This window comes from Glycine max, chromosome 13 (genome assembly GCF_000004515.6).
Source record: "Glycine max cultivar Williams 82 chromosome 13, Glycine_max_v4.0, whole genome shotgun sequence".
NCBI classification, from domain to species: domain Eukaryota; kingdom Viridiplantae; phylum Streptophyta; class Magnoliopsida; order Fabales; family Fabaceae; genus Glycine; species Glycine max.
In genome coordinates this window covers 33,037,959-33,059,445 of record NC_038249.2, presented here as the reverse complement: position 1 = coordinate 33,059,445, position 21,487 = coordinate 33,037,959, and the positions used below count along the sequence as shown (strand labels likewise).

At 32.0% G+C, this 21,487-nt stretch overlaps 1 protein-coding gene across 2 annotated transcripts; it reads left to right on the top strand.

The window, feature by feature from the left end:
- Window positions 1-990: 990 nt before the first annotated feature.
- LOC100806334 (integrin-linked protein kinase 1) lies at window positions 991-9,443 on the top strand. Of its 2 annotated transcripts, XM_006594464.4 has the most exons (12): window positions 1,011-1,541; window positions 3,572-3,646; window positions 3,770-3,865; window positions 4,355-4,440; window positions 4,525-4,645; window positions 4,776-4,855; window positions 5,344-5,406; window positions 5,852-5,958; window positions 6,155-6,237; window positions 6,677-6,798; window positions 7,095-7,206; window positions 9,075-9,443. In XM_006594464.4, the coding sequence occupies exons 1-12, from the start codon at window positions 1,227-1,229 to the stop codon at window positions 9,180-9,182; spliced, it is 1,368 nt and encodes a 455-aa protein (XP_006594527.1). In that variant the 5' UTR covers window positions 1,011-1,226; the 3' UTR covers window positions 9,183-9,443. The 2 variants fall into 2 exon arrangements, with proteins under 2 accessions (XP_006594526.1, XP_006594527.1); XM_006594463.4 differs by lacking the exon at window positions 9,075-9,443 and having other exon boundaries at window positions 991-1,541; window positions 7,095-8,629.
- The last annotated feature ends 12,044 nt before the right edge of the window (window positions 9,444-21,487 follow it).

Below are 21,487 nucleotides of genomic sequence, written 5' to 3'. Positions count from 1 at the left end.
ACAACGCACCTTGCAATGGATACACAATATTAATAATTGCTATCTATACGCACACACAATATTAATAATTCAATAAAAAAAAATTAGGTGAATGATCCAATAAATATAGGATTGCAATGGATTAAAGTAAAATTCTACTATCAAAGAAGAATAATGAAAAAAAGAAGAGTAGGGGAAAAAATGAAGAAATATGTTTAGAAAACAACATAGATAGAATGCAAAAATAGGGTTTTATATAAAAGGATATTTTGGATATCTACAAGAAAAAAATGGAGAATATATTTAGTATTTAGGATTGGTATAAATAGTAATTACCTTTTTCTATTCACAGAATTCGCATGTAATAGCTTAATACCCCTAAAAAAAAAGTTGGCATATAATACCTTTTGCTTGAGGCACATCACATATAACATCTCTAATCAAAGACATATAGAAGATATCAAAAGAGATTTATAATACTCATTCACATACATCTTACTTGATCAATTAAATTAAATTTTCTTGATATATAATCAAGTAATTAAACACATGTAATTAATATTCTAAAATTACAATTGAATTATTTAGGTATTAATTAAATTTGATCATTGAAAGAATAATTTTTATCGGTTAAGACAAAAAAAAATTCCCTTGATATATAAAACTTTAAATTCTTGTTGAAAATACACTCGATAATTAAATTAAATATATACTAATCATTAAATAACATGCTGCTGTTAATATCATTTCTAAAAGGAGTTCTCAAATTTCAACGACACTGCTGCTGGTGAAAAGAGAAAAACAACATGCATCAAACACTGTCCATTCCACAAAAGAAACGGTCGAGATCTTCTTAAATCTACAGAGATGAACAACGTCGACAATTGCATCACAGATTCATTCGCAGTTTACGGCGCACGTTAGTCAGATATGTACTCATGCGCCGGGTTGGCGCGTTGGCTGGCATTTCCGCAGACGAGTCACGCGCTTAGCACAACGCGTACAATCCACGGTATCCTCCGAAAAGTCCGAAATTCAAACATTTCTTCCACGTTGGACTGAACAAAAAGCTAAACATCGTTCACAAGTGGCTTGCTTGGTCGGACTAGGAAAATTTTGAAAGCTAAGCAAAACCGAGCTTTACCCAATTTTCTTCCTGTTGAATTTTCCACGGTTCAGTCTTCAAAATCACATTTTTCTCGATCTTCACCTTCTGGGGTGCTTTTTTTTTTCTTTTGTTTTTCGCCATGGAATCGAAAAACCCTGCGAGGTTTACGCTGGGGAAGCAGTCGTCGCTGGCCCCAGAACGCCATAACAAAGAAGCAGAGCTCCAAAACGATGGAGAAGTTGTTGATCAGGGTGTGAGGTTGATGTATTCGGCATTCGAAGGCGATGTAGATGGAATTTGTGAGGCGTTGGAGTTTGGTGTGAGTGTGAATTACAAGGATATTGATAATCGCACTGCTCTTCATGTCGCAGTGTGTGAGGGATTCACTGATGTTGTTGATTTGTTGCTCCAGAAAGGTGCCGAAGTTGACCCCAAAGATCGATGGGGGAGCACGGTAACTAAACTTTTTTATTTTCTTTTTTTCAATTCCTGATTTGGTTTAGTACCAGCAGTGATTGTGATTTGATATTTGATATGATTTGGTGGTGTTGTTATTTCCAGTTTTTAGTTTGACAAAGCCGATAACATTACCAATTTACCATAGATGTCATTTAGAAAAGGTCAAAGGTTAGGCTTCGGTCTTCAGGGTTGTTTTATTGTATCCTGGTTTAATGTTGTTTGACTAGGCAAATGCTTTATCGTGTCATGTGGATTCATTCCGTGCGTTGTAATGCCCGAATAATTGATTGCACATCGAGTTGGAGATTAACTTCGGAGGCATTTTGTGCACATAATTATTGTTACACTTTGCACAGGGCGGTTGACTAATTGCTTAGCTATGAGTTTCTTGAAACAAATTTAAGTTAGGTTCTCCTCTTACCGAAAGGAGCTTGATCTTATCTTTACATTTGGTTATTATTATTCTTTTTGAACTTAAAGTGGAGTGTTGAGACTTTGGCAAGTGTACCAAATCGCTCTTAAGTAATAAAGCTCGGTAGTTTAAAAAGGAAAGACAATTAATAAAGATGTTAAGACCAGACAAACCCAATTTGCCCCTGATGCCTCATTGGCAAGCCTATTTTAACTACCTATCTCCCAAATGCCTTTGCGAAGATTCAATAATTAAAATGCATTAAGGTTAAGTTCTAGATGTTGCTTAAATGTATGGGCAGTGAGTTATCATTCTATGCCTAGCAATGGTAACCCAAGGATTCTTCTTTTCTTAATATGTTCTGTTAGGCGTTACCCTTTCCCAAGTGTATAACCCCCTAAATCTTAAATATTTATTGGGAAATACCCAGCAAATAAAACCCAAAAAGAAGTTTAAGAACAAATGCAAGATAACAAGAAAAGGATTAGAACAGAAAAACCCGTGAGAAATTCCCTTTGCATTGATAATTCTTGAAGCACATAGCTAGGGGATTAGCCACTCATGGCCATTGAGGGCTTACAAGGGGGTGAAGGAAAGAATGGGGATAAAAACAAAGAATATAGAGAGAGAAGAGAGCTCAGGCTTAGAGTGCTGAGAATAGTGCTCTGAGAGGTGATGATTCCCTGGGACTGCCTCTCTATTTAGTGGGCTTATGGGCTTTCGTAGTTGCACTCAGCTCCACACCTCGCGCTTAGCGCGTTCAGATCGCGCGCTGGGCGCGACATGCAGGCTTAGCTTGTGCTTCTGTTGGATCGCGCTGGGCGCCTAGCTGGGCTTAACGCGTAACGATTTCTGCTCCTTCGTGCTTAACGCCACGCTTAGCGCGTGTAATTCGCTTAGCGCCCTGATGCGCGCTTAGCGCCACTGTTGGGCTGGGCCTGCTTCAGAATTCCTTCTTTCTCTTCCTTTCTGTTGCCATTTTTTGCTTAATGTACCCTCATTTTTCGTATCTGCAACCAGAAATTCAATTTAATTAATGTTTTCAACTTTTAATTATAAATAACTGCTAAATAATTAATTTTAAGTCAAAATTTGACTATTTAACTACTATTAATTCACACTTATTTAGCAGTTATCATGGAGCAAGGAGTTTTCATGAGCATTTATTTGGCATTGTGTTTACATCTAATTTTCGGAAGTAGATACTTACTTCTGTTTCACGTTGACTTAGTGCTTGTCTGTGTAAAATATTTGTATGATGGGAGTAAACATCAAGAGGATATAAGTAATGTGAAACTTGGAAAATATGATGGATCTTGTGCTGGAAATTGTACTAGGTTTCTTTCTGCTTGAAGTGTTAAACTATTAATTCTGGTTGTGCTTATCCATAGTTTAATTCTCAATGAAGCGATAAACAGACTCATGCTGTATTATGTTTCTGCTGAACTTTTTTGTTTGTTTGTAGTCTTGTCTTCGTGCTCTCTCTTTTCCTCTTCTCTGTATTCTGTAAGGACTGTTCCAGGGTCTTCTGTATGGGCCACCTTTGAAAATAAAATACTACTATTAGATATGTAATTACTGGACTGATTATTAATCTTCTATCTCTTAAACAGCCTCTTGCAGATGCTATTTTTTACAAAAAGAATGACGTGATCAAACTATTGGAGAAGCATGGAGCAAAGCTTCTGGTGCGTGTGAATTTAATATTTTCAAACTATCAAGTTGTCGTATTTATTTGTCTTGTCATGTAAGTTTTAGCTTTTGTATTCTGCTGGTGTTTACCAATATTTGTTGTGATTATACTGTTTCAGATGGCCCCTATGCATGTTAATCATGCACGTGAAGTCCCAGAGTATGAAATCAATCCTAAAGAGCTTGATTTTACCAACAGTGTGGAGATAACAAAGGTAAAAACTTTGGTATGATTTACTGTTATTATTATTTTTTACAGTCAATTTAGTCTGTCTTCAGATTATTTTATTTCATAAACCTTGAAGATTTAATAAGAAATTTTATAATTGTATTGTCCATCATTAGATTTGTAACACATTTTATTTTTTTTGGTTTCTTTATTTCCCCCTTTCAATTATTATGCTGAGTTCTAGTTAATGATTTTTGTAAGTTTTATTAATAGCTATAAGCAGAAGCTGTGCTGTATAGGAATGAATTTTTATGATAAATTTTTTATTGCCATGTATTGGGGACAGAATTGTTGTGAAGCTAGCTAATTCCTGTTTCTTAAGGAATTCAACTACTAGTGCATATCTAGACCCAGCTTGCAGATTCACTTAAAATGTTGTGTTTCTGCATACATAATTACTTAAGTGCATGGATCGTCTTCAATTCCATTGCTTCTAAATGATTGTCGTAACTTATAATCTTGCCTTGATTTGCAGGGGACTTTCTGTATTGCACTGTGGCGTGGAACAGAGGTTGCAGTAAAAAAGCTTGGGGAGGATGTAATTAGTGATGAGGAGAAAGTGTGAGTTTCTCTCAACCATTGTGCAACTATTATTACAGTTTGCTATATACTTTCATGATAATTAATATACTTGATTTTTCACAGGAAGGCTTTCAGAGATGAGCTTGCTCTGTTCCAGAAAATCCGGCATCCAAATGTCGTCCAATTTCTGGGTGCTGTGACCCAGAGTAGTCCAATGATGATTGTGACGGAATATCTTCCCAAGGTTTTTTGTCCTACAATTTCATGGACCATGGTTTTTGGGGCTTTGCTTGGGAATTGGGATGTTTGTTTGAAGTTTAACAGTAAATTGATAGAAAATGATCCGTTCTTAATCTTATCCCCATGTTGTGCAGGGAGATCTTCGTGATTTCTTGAAAAGAAAAGGAGCTTTGAAACCATCGACAGCTGTGAGATTTGCACTTGATATTGCTAGGTATTTGACACTCTCATGCCTCGATTTATTTGGATTCTTCTGTTTGCAACATAGAATCTCAGAATCTGCTCTCTCTTTACCAATGGGGTTATTTAAAATTTTTGAAATTTTATTTTTTTAATTATATAGTAAATAAATTAATGTATATTTATGGATTACCCATTGAAGTCCATGTTTAATTGGGTTTATGTAATGATCCAATCCATTTGTCCAGTAACATAAGTGAGCGGACATAGATAGAGCAAAATAGAATATGATCTAAGTGGTTAAATGGGTTTGGCTCAATATTGTCAATCCTACTTTCTATATGACCCACAAAGACAAAATAAGTTGTTAATTTGATGAAAAGGCACTCAATGTAATTTTGAAAGATACCTTGTTCATACATAATTCTTGATTTGAACAGTTTCTTATCCGAATTTTCACTGATTACATGTCATACATGGAATTTTGTTTTACTCAATGCAATTTTCTTTGAAATCATGTAGGGGAGTGGGTTATTTGCATGAAAATAAGCCATCACCCATTATTCACCGTGATCTTGAGCCTTCGTAAGTTTTTCTTTTGTTCAATTATTGTTTTTTCCTCTATTCTTTCTTATTGGCTTAAATATTTTTTTCATTCCTACAAATTAGCACTATTTTCATTTTCGTCCTTGCAGATTTATTTTTGTTGTTTTAGTCCTTGTAAAATGTTTTTTTTTCTTTCTTAAAACATTTTAGATAACACTTTTTTCACTCTTTAAAACATTTTTTTATTGTTCAAAGCGTTATCTAAAGCGCCTTAAAGACGAAAAACAAAACAAACATATTTTATAAGGACTAAAATGAAAAAAATAAATTTGCATGGACGAAAATGAAAAAAAACACTAAATTGCAGGGATGGAAAATGTATTTAAGCCTTTCTTGTTCTTTATGTTAAGTCCATGTGTCTGGTTTAATAGTCTGATACAGTCTACACTTTTTTTATAAATATTGCTTATGAGTAAGCTAACAGTAATATATTGCGGGATGATTCTGGGCACCTAAAAGTTGCAGACTTTGGGGTTAGCAAGTTGCTGGCAGTTAAAGAAGACAAGCCTCTAACTTGCCACGATACTTCCTGTGGGTGCTGCTTTTCTTCAGAACTATCATTATGCTCACTTGAAATATCTAAATATCTGAAATTCTGTATTTTCTTATTCACGGGGCATAAGATAATATTGTCATTATTGTGACATTTTGCATGTGCTGGACTTTTACATGCTGATTCATGGTTTAATTTTCTGAAACTGGGAATTTTTTTTGTTTTTGTTTATAGGCCGCTATGTGGCTCCTGAAGTTTTCAGACAAGAATATGACACTAAAGTGGATGTATTTTCATTTGCACTAATTCTGCAAGAGGTAACTATTTTTAATGTTTCATCTTCAAATGGAAAGCTACTAAAAGCTATACATTATAAAATATTTTATGGAAATATTATCATTGTTATTTTTTATCCATTTATCTTGTATCCATATGCAGTATGAAACCTGTCTTGACTGCCACTTGAATTGACCTCTACATAGTCCATAGTAAACCATGTTCCTAAGTATTTAAACTACATTGTTTATCCTTGAAAATCAGCTATGCAGATTTTTAATATCCTTTTAATTTCATTATTTACTTCTCTTCTTTCCCTTCAGAGCCCAATAATTTAAACAATATGATAGAATGCTTTTGTGCTATTGAGTTTTCAACGATATTTATTGGTTTTATGGAATTATTGTAGCTTTTGTGTGAAATGTTAAGATCCTAACTTGCTATAGTCATTATTGATGTTTCTTGTGTGCTATCTTTTAGATGATTGAAGGCTGCCCTCCTTTTTCTGCAAAGCAAGACAATGAAGTTCCTAAGGTATATGCTGCAAAAGAGCGTCCACCTTTCCGAGCTCCAGCCAAGCATTACTCCTATGGAATTCGAGAGTAAGTCTTCTATGTTTCTTGGGTTATTTTTCCTATCCAGCAAGTGAAATGATTTGCCAAATACACTCTACAGTCTACACAAACACAAGTCATGGAAAACATCAATTAAGCAAATGTGGTTATTAGTCTATAGCATGCATGACTCACATTGCTATTTTGTTTGTTTTGTCTGAGTGTGGGATTACAACAATACTTCTGATTTAAGATGATATCTTTGCCAAGTTTTTCTTTTTCTCATTTGATAATTGATTAGTCACATTTTTTTTACATTTTTCTGTTCTCTATAATGATTATAGATTGATTGAAGAGTGCTGGAATGAAAATCCAGCAAAGAGGCCAACATTTAGGCAAATAATAACAAGGCTGGAGTCCATCTACAACACAATTAGTCACAAAAGACATTGGAAGGTTATATCTCTCTTATGTTCCCCCCTCCCCCGCATCAGATTTTTGTGCTTGCATATGCTTGTTCAAAACTGTGTAGACCAGACTGAATGCTTCATCTTTGTTTATAAATATTAATGAATATTTGAAACATGCTTCTGGTTTGATAAAACAAAGAAAAATAGTAAAATGATATAACCTAGGAGAGAGCTTGTAACATGCAAAAGAAATGGTTTATTTCTTTTGGTTGCTGTACTGACTTTGGTAGCAATCAAATGTGTGGTTTCTTTAGCTGTTTACTAGCTTAATCGGTTGATCTTTGGATATATACAAGACAATTTCATACTCTGACAAAAATTATAATTGAAGTTTGAGTTAAAAAATCATATGCTGCCATACATCCGTTTTCGGGTTTTGGCTTTCTTTGAAATTCTCATAAAGCAATCTGGAAAGTAAGATGTTTTATGACGGGAAATTGTAGGAAGAATGTATCCAACAATCCACCTCCCCCAAAGTTAATGCTGGTTGTATTCAAATATAAGCAGTTGGCAATTTTTTTTTTGGCAAAATTGTAAATTTGGTCTCCCACTCTTGTTTCTGACTTGGTCCCCCACTAATTTAATTCACAATTTGGTCTCCCTATTTTGTAAAATCGTGCAATGTTGATTCCCCAGACCACAATTGAACGTTGACCCGCTAACAAGTGATGTTGATTGGCACGTGTCACGTTCTTATTGAATGATGACTATCACGTGTCATGTTCTCATTGGTCAATGAAAACAACAATTCATTTCACGTGTGACATGTGACAGTTATCATCCAATAAGAACGTGACACGTGCCAGTCAACATCATTTGTTAACCGTTAACGTCCAATTGTGACCTGGGGACCAACATTACACGATTTTATAAAATAGGGAGACCAAATTTGTAAATTAGATTACTGGGGGACCAAATCCGAAATTGAAGATAATCTGAGAGACCAAAAATGTAATTTTGCTTCTTTTTTTTCAAGCATTAAACATTAGGTGGCAGTGGGTGAAAATGAGTCAAGTCAAGCCAAGCTTTATTAGGCTTGAGCTCGGCTTGAGTTAAATACGTAAGACTTGAGCTTAACTCATTACCTGTCATAGACTTTTTTTTAAGGCTCGACTCGGCTTACATAAAAGCCTGATTTGACTCACAAGCCTATTTAAAAGCTTGCTTAAAAACATCTTTGATTAATTAATTATTTTAAAACCTAGTGAAGTATTAACTAAAAAAAGAAACTTATAAAATTTCGTATAAGTAATGTACAAATCCAAAAATAATTAATAAACAAAATCATATTGAATTCAAGTCGCTAAAAAGCATAAAGTATATCAAAAGAAAATAAAAAGAGCATAATATTAAAAAATGTATGGATTAGAGATGATTTACACTAATATAGTCAAACAAAATAAAATAAAATTTGGACAAGATAAGATAAAATTGAATGAAATAAAATCTGGACGAAATAAAATCTGAATAAAATAAAATTTAGACGGAATAAAATCTGTATAAGATAAGATTTGATAAAATAAAGTTATTATTATTATTATTATTATTATTATCATTGTTAGTTAAACAGATCGACTTGTCAAGTTTAACAAGTTTTTTTTATAGTTTGGGCTTGATCTTTTTATCTAAAAAGACTTTTTAAAAAGCTTGAGTTTGACCTTTATAATAAACAAGCCGAACCGATCCGAGTCTTACATAGACCGAGCCAAAGGCCCTCGACAAGCTACTCGGTTCATTTCCACCCTTAGATGGCACTATATATTTCATTTATTTGAACAGATTTGGCTGATTACAGAACATGCGGAGGAATTGTAACATTAACAATTTTTGTTCCTTGCTGTTTGTAACATGCAGGTTAGGCCATTGAAATGCTTTCAAAATCTGGAGGCCTTATTGAAGAGAGATCATTCAAATGGAAGTAGTCGTGGTGGTTCATCTCGCTCCACATCAAGCAGAATATGAAGGAGAACATTGGTCTTGTCCTGTTACTTGAAAATATTGGTATAAGGATAAAAATAGCAACCAAATTTGACTTCTAGAGTTGGAGCTTTTGCAACATTTTCTCGTGTGTATTCATTCACAGGTTCGTGATTGTTTTCGTCTTTCAAGATTCTTTATACTTGTCGATGATTTGTTTCCAATTATATTATGTCTGGTCATAAAATTAGTATTTGTATGTAACATAAACACGTATTCTAGGGAATTTGCTCCTTCTCATGTTCATTATTATGCATGTGTTAATTGTTATATTTTTGTTGGGTATATACTTATCATGCAATATGACTTCGCTATAAATTTTTAGCCGAAGAAATTCGCCAATTAAATCGAAATTGAAAGTCGGCTAACGTATATACATTAACATTAAGCAACAGAATTAAGATGATTAATAAATAATCTACTACGTGAACAAGTGATTATGGAGAAAAAAATAGAAGCATTTTTAACTTTCAAGTGTAATTGAGTCTTTTGATTTTTTTGGGTTAATAAGTGATCGATAGGAGGTATTCGTTTAAAAATGAGAACATGGGCCTTTTTTACTCGAAGCCCATTTTTGGAGGTTGACAAAAAAAGTATTGGTAGATAGAAGGGTATAATAAGGGAATGCCATGAAATTATATATCATATATGAACATTTTTGTTAATTTACAAGTAACGTGTCACTAATGAGTTAATTTAAATATGCTCTAAAATTTTAACATATTATCTAATTATGTATGATATATTATGTTATTAAAAGACACTTTCCTCAAACATCAACTTTTTCCTTACACTTTTATATTCACTATTCATATTCACGAAAAAGAAAATACTATTCATTGTTAAGTATCAATAATAAGAAAATAGATGGAATCGTACCTGACTGTAAGAAAATTAGCAATTAAAAAAAATAACAATCGAAGAAAAATTAACATAAAAGTTTTCCCTTGAACATCAAGAAATAAAACTCTGAAATATAATTTAATTTTTATTCATGAACAACTTACATTAGGCTTGTTTTGATATAAGCTTATGCAGAAACACTCCTAGGAAAATAAAATAAGAAGAAAAAAATAAAATAAATTTTTCTATAAACTCAAATTAACTAATACATAAAATTAAATTATAAAAGTTCTCTCATAATTATCATTAGTTAACAGAGACTATTGTTACTAGACTAGAATTCTAACATAAATGTAATTATGTTAAACTTAAAAAATATTGATATGCCTAGTGGTCTTAGTTTACTTAACCTAAATTAGTTTATATAATGTTTGGATGCTAGTAGTCTATGAAAAAAAATTACTTGAAAACAATATAACTTTATATATTATTGTTAGTTAACTTTTGATTAACTTAGCTGTACCACCACCATAAAGTCGAAGCAATATTAACTATATAAAATACACTTCAGAAAAAAGAAAGAAGAAATTTTGTTATAAATGAAAAAGAATCATACTATAATATTTGTCCTACAATCCCCCATATGTGCCTTGTCTTGGTTGAAAAACTTCAAATAATTGTTATTTTGAATAAGAAGCATCTCTTGATGATGCCAAAAAACTATGAAATTGTGAATATGATGGATAAGTTTTCTGTTGAAAAGAATCCATGTATGTTGTAAGAAGTAGCTAGTTATTAATTCAGTTTAAACTTGTTAATTAAGAAACATCGATCCTGATGATGACAAAGAACTATAACGTTATCAATATGATGGACAAGTTTTGTGTTGAAAAGAGTCCAGTTAATGTATGTTGTTAAAGTAACTAATTATTAATTTTCAGTTTAAAGTTGTTAAGATTAAGCCTTCAAATGAACTATTAAGTTGTCAATATGATGAATAAGTTTGCTGTTTAAAAAAATTCAATGTATGCTGTCAAGAAGTAATTAATTATTAATTTTCAGTTCAGATTTTTGAGAATTTGTGAGGATGAGAAACCAAATACACCGTAGCTCAAATGTGTTTGTCATCTGATCAATTAGCTATAATAGAAACCAAACACTCAACCGGAATTCCTTCATCAACTCTTTCTCCAAATATGTGGCTAACAATAGTTAGCTCTAGTACCCAAAATTCTTTGACATGGATCATTATAGCAATAATATCTGTTTTGGTAGCCCCTCTTCTTGAGTTGTAACAGCGGATACTCTTAGAAACTGTGGGAGAAATTAAATGCAGTTGGAGTGAAAATTGTTCTTCTTGAACCAATAGTTTTATTTCCTTTGAAGGACTTCCTGAATTATGAGTAGAATGCTTATAGCAAATTTAATACGTAACGAGAAAAGAAAGATTTGATTTTACTAAAACGGCTTACATTGTTTTAGTTTTTTCTTCTTCTTTCCCTTCACCATTACCTATCACTCTCGCTGATATGTACATTTCACTCCTTTTTAATGATTTTTAGATAGGCATTTGATTTATATGCTTTGAGAATAAAGTGTTTTTTTTTACCTAATTCATGAAGAATGAATTGTAGTTATTTTTTTTATACATTATTCTTACAAGACACACGTTTAATATTAAGTTTGAGATTAATTTTTACAACGGATATATAGTCTTCCCTCAAAATGTATTCTTAAGCCATTGTTAATGGTACGATTGATATTAATGTCTCCGTCTCTCCCTTGTCTGAGGCTTCAGCAAAACATTCACAACACAATTCTTAATGTTGTACTAATGAAAAAAAAAACTATTAATTTTTTTTTATTAATGTTGTACTGATGAAAAAAAGTTAATAGAAAGTCAACTACTATTGGACATAAAGAATATGTCGAATTGTAAAAGACAATTTTCAGTCAAATTTTTTTTTTATATTTTTTAATTTTATTGGATGCTGATGTCTTAATATATCCACATTTATTACTACCGTTGATAGAATTTTGGTTTTCTGGTAAAGATTCTGATATATTTTTACAAGTTTGACCATTTAATCTGACAACCAAACTAATCTTTAGTCCTGTTAAACATTAAGTATTTGGCAAAAGGAGGGGAAAAAAAATACTTGCTCAACCTATTAACTAAATGTACGAAAAAAAAAGCATATTAAATGATAGATTTTGTTACCGGCGGTGGCATGACTTAATAGGAAATATTTACAGTAACATTTAGCAGGATTCATGTTTTCCCCATATGGAACCATAGAATTACTCTATGAAGCATATTTAAGAAGTGTCTTTAGGGTGCACGTTCGGATCAAAAAGATTAATTTGGTTGCTGAAAATGGGTTAAAGTCTAAACCCAAAGTAGCCAATCCAAATTGCAGGCATGCTTACCCAATTGTGAAGAGATAACAAAATTTCCCACTGAATCTCAACACTGTGTGGAAGCAGCGTTTCCCCATTTGGACAGTTTCAAATGTGCAAGCAAATCTGCTACCTTTACCTTTTTCTTGTTTCAGCACAGACCGTGTGCCGTAAGGCAAAGGGCTCAAAATACAAAAAAGAAATTAATTAATCAATTAATTAATATTCGTGAATGAATGTGAATAATACTAATCTATAGACTATATATAATCTATATAGCACACAATTGTTGCCCACCTTTAGCATAATAAAGAATCTGCTAACATGAATTTGCCAATTAGTGGGGAACCATAGAGTCCAACTCAACCCTATTATTTTGAGAAAGCTTTGCACGTAATGGACACATAAGCTTCACTTCAACTATAGTGTTGTTTCAGCTTCAACTACAGTGTTGTCTTCGTACGTAACATTTTTTTTCTGAAACTCAAGATGGGGCAAATCCAAGGTTGCTGAACGTGGAAAACTCTTAATATAACTGGTTGCTCACTTTATAATCGTATCTTGTACGTACTCCTTCAAATTGGGGATGAAATCGTGTGCTCGTGTGAATCAAATTTCCAATTAATTTCTGTCGTTGGTAAATTTAAGTTCCTTGTCAAACTTGAATTCAGTTTTCCTCTAACGCTGACATCAAACTGAAGATAGCTATAAATTGATGTTGGTGATGAAATTAATTATGATCTCGTCTAAAGTTGGTTTATATTTTTTATTTTATGCAGGCACTATGACCAATGACCTCACCAAATTAAAGTACTTATTTATCTCTTCAATGATGATCAGAATATATTAACAACTAATATATTATATCTCATTAAGTTTTTTTTACTGAACTATCTTATTAAGTTAGAAACACTTGTACAAATTTATTTAATTTGAATTTATAAAAGTGATTTATGAATTTTTTTTGTAAGTTTTTTTAAAACTTATTTTAAAACGAAAAACTTGTCAAAATAAGTTGTTTGAAAGTTATTTTAATATACTTCCAGATAGCCCTCCTGATTACCAAAAATAAAAACTTCAAGATAAAATTTAAAAATAAGCTCGCGTATGATTAGCATTTTTTTTTACGTTGATTAGCATGTTATTATTAACGAATTATTAATATTATTCTCACAAGTATCTTTAATTTGGGGCAATCTTGCTCCAAACCTAGCTAAATAAATTATGATTCATCATCTTACTAAAAACTAACCCCTTCGCTAGATGTAAAACTTGTTTAGTATTTTTCTTTTTCATGTAACTAAAAACATATATACCTCCCACATGCATATAATTTCCGTAAAACAAACTAATAAATTATCTTATAGTCTGATATAAAATTATTTACATACTTGGATATTTTCAGAATGATACTCTCTATAATTCAGATTGTATATTATTTTTTATTTTTAAGTTAGTGATTTCATAAGTGTCACTTTTATGTCACAGTTTATCTTTTAATATCTCACAACTCACATATTGAAAGCTTAGGGCTAGCTGCAGCCACATGGGAATAGAGCTAGCCAATACTATTGCAACGATTTCCTGTGATTCTTCACGCGGGGATGTCACGGGCAACGCTAGAAGATGGTCTTGCTGTAATATTAGAGAATTAATGCACTTCATATGATTTTGTACTAGGACCCAACTACCTTTTGAAATGCTCTTAATAAGATTGCCCTACTCTTTATGTGTGTGCGTGTTTGTGGGTGGAGACTTTGTCTCTATAATAAACCATCATGCTTGGCATCACTGGGCAATGGAAAACGAGGACTATGAAAAAAAGATCATTTGCTATGCTTTCATGGTTGAGATATATACAAACATGCCTAGCAAAAAAATAACAGTGACTTTGTCAGCAAGAAATTGACCTTTGTTAATTATTTTATTTCCATTTTTTTTCCTTTTCCCAGGTTTAAGTTTCAACATATACATGAGATTTTATTTAGGGATGGGGGTGGGTGAGGATTCCCACTAATAGTGATTCTACAAGTAAAAAAACAAAGAGAGGTTATAACAGGTACAAACTTCCAACTGCTTTTGTGCTTTTTTTAAGGACATCATTGCCCTCTAGAATGTGAAAAAAGAGTGATAGGAAGTCACATAAGTAACAAAATTTATATTCAGCTCCATGTGACTGCCAAGACCAAAAGGTTGGTTCATATCATGCCTACACCCCAATGCAACAGTTAAGAAAAGGAGGCTGAAGCATGATAATGGTTTTTTGAATGAGTGAAGCCTTTAACAAAAAGTTGCACTTTGTACATTCCAAATCCAAAAGAGCAATCAACATTATACATAAGCATTAGTCACTTTTTTTTTCTCCTTTAAATTTTTAAACAGGGTAAATTCATTGATCCCCATACTCCATTAATTTTATGTAACTTGCAGTAAACTTCTTCTTCGTCTAAAGCTTGACACCACTTGTGAAACTTTACAGAGAAGCATCATATTCATAGGTAGATATCACATTACAAAATTTGGCATGAACTTTTCATTCGTAAGAGAAAGAAGTACTAAATTTTTTCTAGTTCTGTTGATCCAACTAGGCAGTGATGGCAGAGGACCCTCAATTTTATCTTGTACATCTTTTTGGATCGTTGGATTTGGACCCATCAACTGAAATTCATAGGATTGTAGAGCAAAAGGCCTAAGGTAACAATGAACCAAGAGGAGGAAAATAGACAACAGATTTATACTGTAATTGGGAATTACAAGCATCTACCAATTACCATTGTGGGTTCTCTTTAGCAAAAGCAAGGGATGGGACCAAGCATCAGTCACCCTGAAGTGGAGTGAGATGAGAGCAGACAGATGTTACCTAATATAGATTGAGTATTTTTGTTGATCTTCAATATTCTTAAGCTTTGGTTGAAAAAAGTTCCACTGACTTCTATTGAGGGACCAAGGACACTAATGCTTACTTTTGATTAGGAGAAATATTTCATGACATTCCTATCAGGTAGTTGAACAAACTATAATGGATTAATGTTGATTTGTTACAAAGTCCTATTCAATTCACTTTAATTCAAAGGCTAACTGTTCTTCCAATAATCCATAGCAATTCCATTTACGAAAGTTATGACAAACATTTTTAGCATCCACCATAAGCAGGGGGGAAATTTTATGGGAAGAGAAGAAACTCCTGAATTTTGTTTTTAAATTTTTTTCAACATCTAAAACAAAACAAAAAAGAAATGAAAACAAAACTAGATTGAACATAAGAAATTCTGGTACCCAGACCATATTATATTTTGACATATTACAAGCTACAAAACTTGCCAACATTAGAAACACAAAGGGTCTTTTTGGTGCTAAAATGACCAATTCATTCTTGATATCCGAAACTCAATTGGTGGCTGAACAAAAAAAAATACAAAATAAAAAAAAACCTCAAAACTCAACCTTATACTTGAAGCATTTTAGGTGGTATGACATTGACAAAACCAACAACAGTTGACTTGTTTTGGAGGATGGTAATGGTAGCTTTAAATGTGGCCGAAGAGTTACAAAGGCCGTTAATACCGGATATTATAGTTCATGAACAAGTTGTCGTAGTGGTGCTTAAACAAGAGCAAAATCCTTGCAGCCCCCACACGCAATTCTTTAAATTGAATTTAGTTCCCATTTGAGCTAAACTTTCTATTTAAGCATGTGGAAGTGAAAGCCTGTACTTGAATCGGATGAAACCATACAATAGCTTGACGACAAAGAAGGTGAAATTGTGACAACCTACATACTGTGCATTTATGAGATTAGGTTTTGCATTGAAGAACAGCAACGCGTAGCATCATTTGAAAGCCCTATAGAGAATCATGCAATTGCATTGTGGTCCCCTTGTGCAAAGAATATATTACTCCTCAAAGGAACTGCAGCTTGTACTTTGATCCTAACTTTACAGTAAAGAATGAGTGAATAACATTCTCTTCCAAAAGTCACTCTCACAAATTTATCATTCCATAATGGCATTGATTTTGAAGTTTAATTATGCATTTATTGAGGGTAAATAATGACAAAGAAGAGATAATTATGACTTTCCTCTATTTGTTGAGACAGTTATTTGAAATTCAACTATACAAAGTTTAAGTACATGGAAGAATTTAACTATTAGAACAAGTACTATATAGACTAAGCCAAAAGAAAGGTATTTTAAAGAAATTACTTACTCTTGGTTACTTGTTTTATTAGATAAAAAAAGGAGGGGGGAACAGAGGGTTCTCCCAAGTTTCCAAACAATTATAAGGGGGGCCTCTTCATCCCTTGTCTTCCTTTCTCCCACTCTTTCCTGTTCCTCCCAAACAGGCCCTTAATCAGAGATTTCTCTTCAGGCATCAAGGCTCTAATTTCACAAAAAAAAACTTTATCATGTATTCCACCACGCCACTTCTTTTTTGCATAATTGGTTCACATTGAAAACCATGCATAACCAATAATTGAGAGGTCTACATATGCTCAGTGGTGACACATGTGTTTAACTCGTAGCATTTGGATGGCTGAAGCAAGAGGCATGTGGTACCACTTACCCTCTCATCAACTTGTGGTCCTCGTGGCAGATATGGGCAAGATTTTCTTGTTGTGAAAAACATATAACGAGTTTGACTCATGAGAAAAAATTGGGGTTACCTCTCTAGCCCTTTCCATTTCAGAGCTAAATGGAACTACAATTCAAGCTATGAGCAGAAGGTGAGTTGGAAGCTTTGGAATAAAACATGGGAATGCCTTGTCCTCAGCAATACTAATACTATAGCGTCGCCAAGACGGAAATATTGACATGGATTGGCCCTTATAGTGGTGGGTCACCATGGTGTGATGCCTAGAATTATACTAAGCACTTGCAAATAGAGACCATCCATGCAACATTCTGCCAATACCGTCAACATTTGTTAGTTGTATATATGTACTGAAGTATAAACTAGAGAATATGAGGTAAGGATATGATGATGGCATAGAAACTGTATAAATAAACCAAAAAGTGAAGAGTAGGTGATGTTAAGGTAATGGATATATTGATCTAGCTAGGTTGGACTTGGACACTTTGTGCCTAGATTATACTCCAAATTAATTTTTGGTATAAATCACAAGTAATTTTTATTGGAGGTAATCTTGTTTGAATGGATGACAAAGTTCTAAGTGAAAGTATTTAACTTAGTTATTTCTGATTAAGCTGGAATAATTGCACCAACTTAGCTCAATTGTACTTATATTAATTTGTCATGTCTAAAGTTACTACTAATTGTTTTAATAATCTATAATTCGGTTAATTTCCAACTTCCAAGTGAGTAAGAATAGTCCCAAATATTGATTTTGAGATGAAAGATAGAGTTTACCTACTTAATTAATTATTCGTACAACCTTTTCATAAAGGGTAAGGAAAAGATAACAAATGGTGGGTACCTTGCTTTGAAGACTAGTGTCTGATTTTATTTTATTTTTCTATTTGCTAAATGAACCATTGTGAGGGGAGGAGAAAAAAATACAAGTATGCATCATTAGGAGGATAAAATAGGACTAGCCAACTACTGAAAATTACTTTCGAAAGCTACAGTTATTCTTTGTCATAAAAATGTTAAAAGCAGGATTGCAACATCGAAAAGTTCTTCCATGTTTTTCTTTAAATAATGTTTCACAGTATAAAATTGCAAAAAACAAAATGTTTCACAGTATAAGTTCCGCAGGGAAAAGGCAACAAAAAAAAGAGTCGTTGGAATAATGCAACATTTCAGCCCACATGAAAAATACTGCGAGTAACATGCCATCGCTTCCCATCAAGCAGTTGTATTTACGCTATTTGTTTGCAATAATGGTAGTGCAATGTGATAGAGGTAAAAAAGTATATTTGGAAATGATATTATATAAATAACGAGCTAGAGCTAAGATCAACATTTTATTAGGGTCTTGACTCTTGATATCTGAATATTATATCAGACCTTTAATTAATTTAATTGAAATTAAATAGAAATATTTAATTTGAACCGCAAAATTTTCTTTATAAGAAAATTAACTATGATATTATAGAAGAAATTAAAATTAATTTTATACTAATATTAAATAAATTCACACAATTGATTTAGTTCAAATTCATCGATCAGATTTGTAAATCACAAATTCAATACTAAAACCAATCAACATTGTGTTGGATTGGTTTGGTTCAGTTATACCTAATTAGACTGCAAATCCAGCCAACCAATTTAATTAGCTCAGTTTAGATTTTTAGATTAATCCAAACTGATGAATATCTTTAGGATTGAGATTCTTAAAAGATTAGTTTGGTATAAAATGTCGTATAAATTTTAAAATTAAACTAGGAATATAATGTTTTATAAGAATTTTTTAAAAACTTTTATAATCAAGATTTTGTGATTTGAATTTTAAGAGATTTATATCATAAGGTTTTATAAGATTTAAAATAAGGTTATGGGTTCATGTTTGAAAGGATTCCATGAAATTTTAACTGATATTGATAGCTATAAGAGTCAATGAAAAAATAAGAAAAAACAAATGATAAGGTTTGGATAAAGAAAATAAAATCAAGTCAACTTTTCCAATATTTTTTAGTCATAGTTGTGAAACCCGATGGATCTAGCCAATCAGACCGGTCCAATCGGAATTCGGTGGTCTAATCAAATCAGTTTCACTATTAGATTGATCATGCAATTGACTCGGGATCTTGGTTAGATCAGTCCAACCTGACCGATTTTATAAACAAAAAAAAAAGATGACCTCTATGACATCATTTTGATGTCTTATTATTATTAATTTTTATTTTGAATTTTGAAATAAGGATGAACTTTTCTTATTTAGTTATATACTTATATATAATAGATACATATATAATTTTGAATTTTTAATATATACCAGGTCAAACCGGATCCATTACTAATCCACCGGTTTAACTATTGACCCACTACCTCGATTGGATCGATGACCGGGTCAGATTTCACAATTATGTTTATAGCTAATTGATTTTAATTCTCTTTCTTCTTAAATTTTCTTTTGTTGTTTTCTTTTTGTAAATCCCACTTTTTATGTTGAGTTTCTACAAAAAATTTTACAATTAATGAAATTCACAAATAACATCATAATGAATCAAAATAATGCAAAAAAGTCTTATATCAAAAGAGCTCAAAGTTGGGGAAGCATAGTGTATCTCTCTCTAGACTTGTGCAATGTCCTCAATGCATTCAAATTAAAAATAAAAAATGCATGAAAATAAAAAATGTACATGCATAAATTTTTTGTAAAACTAAAGGGACTCATTGTGTTCCCACACAAGGCAAACTTATCTTACATAGTAGTTGGACTAACAATCCAGATGTCAAACCTAAAGGGATTCATTGTGTTCCCAAACAATTAATTTTATAAAACTAAACATTTAAGGTTAAATTAGATAAAAAAAAAATAGTTGTGGTCAATGGTTCAATTTAGTAAATAATTAAGAAAAGATAGAAGAGTTGATGTGAAAACAATTATAATAAACAATCTAGGATTGCGATTTCAAACTTCCTCCAATTTTTTCCAATTCTAATTCTAACAAAACCTCAAATATTGTCAATTACTGGTATTCAAAAAATCAATTATTAACCTTTGGTCATGATTTAACTATGCTCTTTACCCTAATCAATACTCGATTGATTATATAACTATCATATTAAGTCAAAGGATTAAGATAAAAACAAGAGGGATCAATTAATTAATCTACCTAGATTTCTCATAACCAGTTTGATCATGCAAATTTCATAGAAAATCTTTTCCTAGTTCAATCAATTCCACAAAGATAGTCACCGTCATGCAATAGATCAAGATGATCAATTCCAAATTAACAATAAGAAATAAAGAAGAGATTTAATTGTCTGGAAAACATAAAGGATTTCACTAAAATTAGAAAAGAGGTACAAAGTATGGCTACATCATAATCTTGGATCAAGGAGACTAGTCGTTCATGACCATATCAAAACTGGAAATTCCAAAAAAAAAAAAAAAACACATAGAAAGAATGAGATTTGGCCAGAATTCATCCCAATTCTCTCTTAGAACTCTCAAAAATGTAAATAGAACAAAAAATACTAAAAAGAGACCATTATTCCTTATTTATAATATTCTACGGAGGCTCTCATCCCTTAATTAAATAATCAATTATTTCTTAATATTATCAATTAATTATGATTTAAATCTAACATGTGATTCTTGTAATATGTAAGTGACAAGTGATGCAAGCGGATCATGGACATACAAAATTACTGCATGCGTATAAAATTACTATGGTTGTCCAAAATTAACATGACCATGGTCATTTGATTGGCTTAAAAAATTCAAGATTTTTAACTCTTTTCCATATAAAACTTTTTAAGTACATGTCTTTCATTAGAAATCGTGAATTTGATCAAATAAAATATATCAAAATACATAAATAAATATGATAGGAAAATTCAAATCAAAATACAGTCAAGTATGAGTTTAACAAATAGTTATCACACCAATCAAAAAAATTAATTTCACAATATTCTATCATACTAATAAAGTAATATGTTTATAAATATTTATAAATAACATTTTTTTAAATAAAACTTTGGTATTTCAATTTTTACATGATTATGGATTAAAAAATATGAAAAAGACAGACAAAAAAAGCATAAAAAGAAAGAAAAAAAAAACATGAAAAAGGTGATCCACATCAATGATTGTGTTAGAAAAAAGAGATAACAAGATTAATTTAAGTCGTAGGATGAATTAGTACCCTCAAGTGGCTTTGATTATAATAAACAAATAGTAAAGTTGCCAACAACCTCGCTTATGACCTTAAGACGAAAGGCGATGATACATCATCAAATGATGAGTTTATTATTGATCTCAACTTTGCTTCTTGAGTTTGAATGCTTATCAGGATATCAAACTATGAACTTATCATTCTCAAAAGTATGCCTTAGCAGTCTCAAACAAGAGGTCAATGAAAAAGTAGTGCTCATCGAATTCCTCAAAAGGCGTGTTGAATCAATAGAAAGAGGATATCA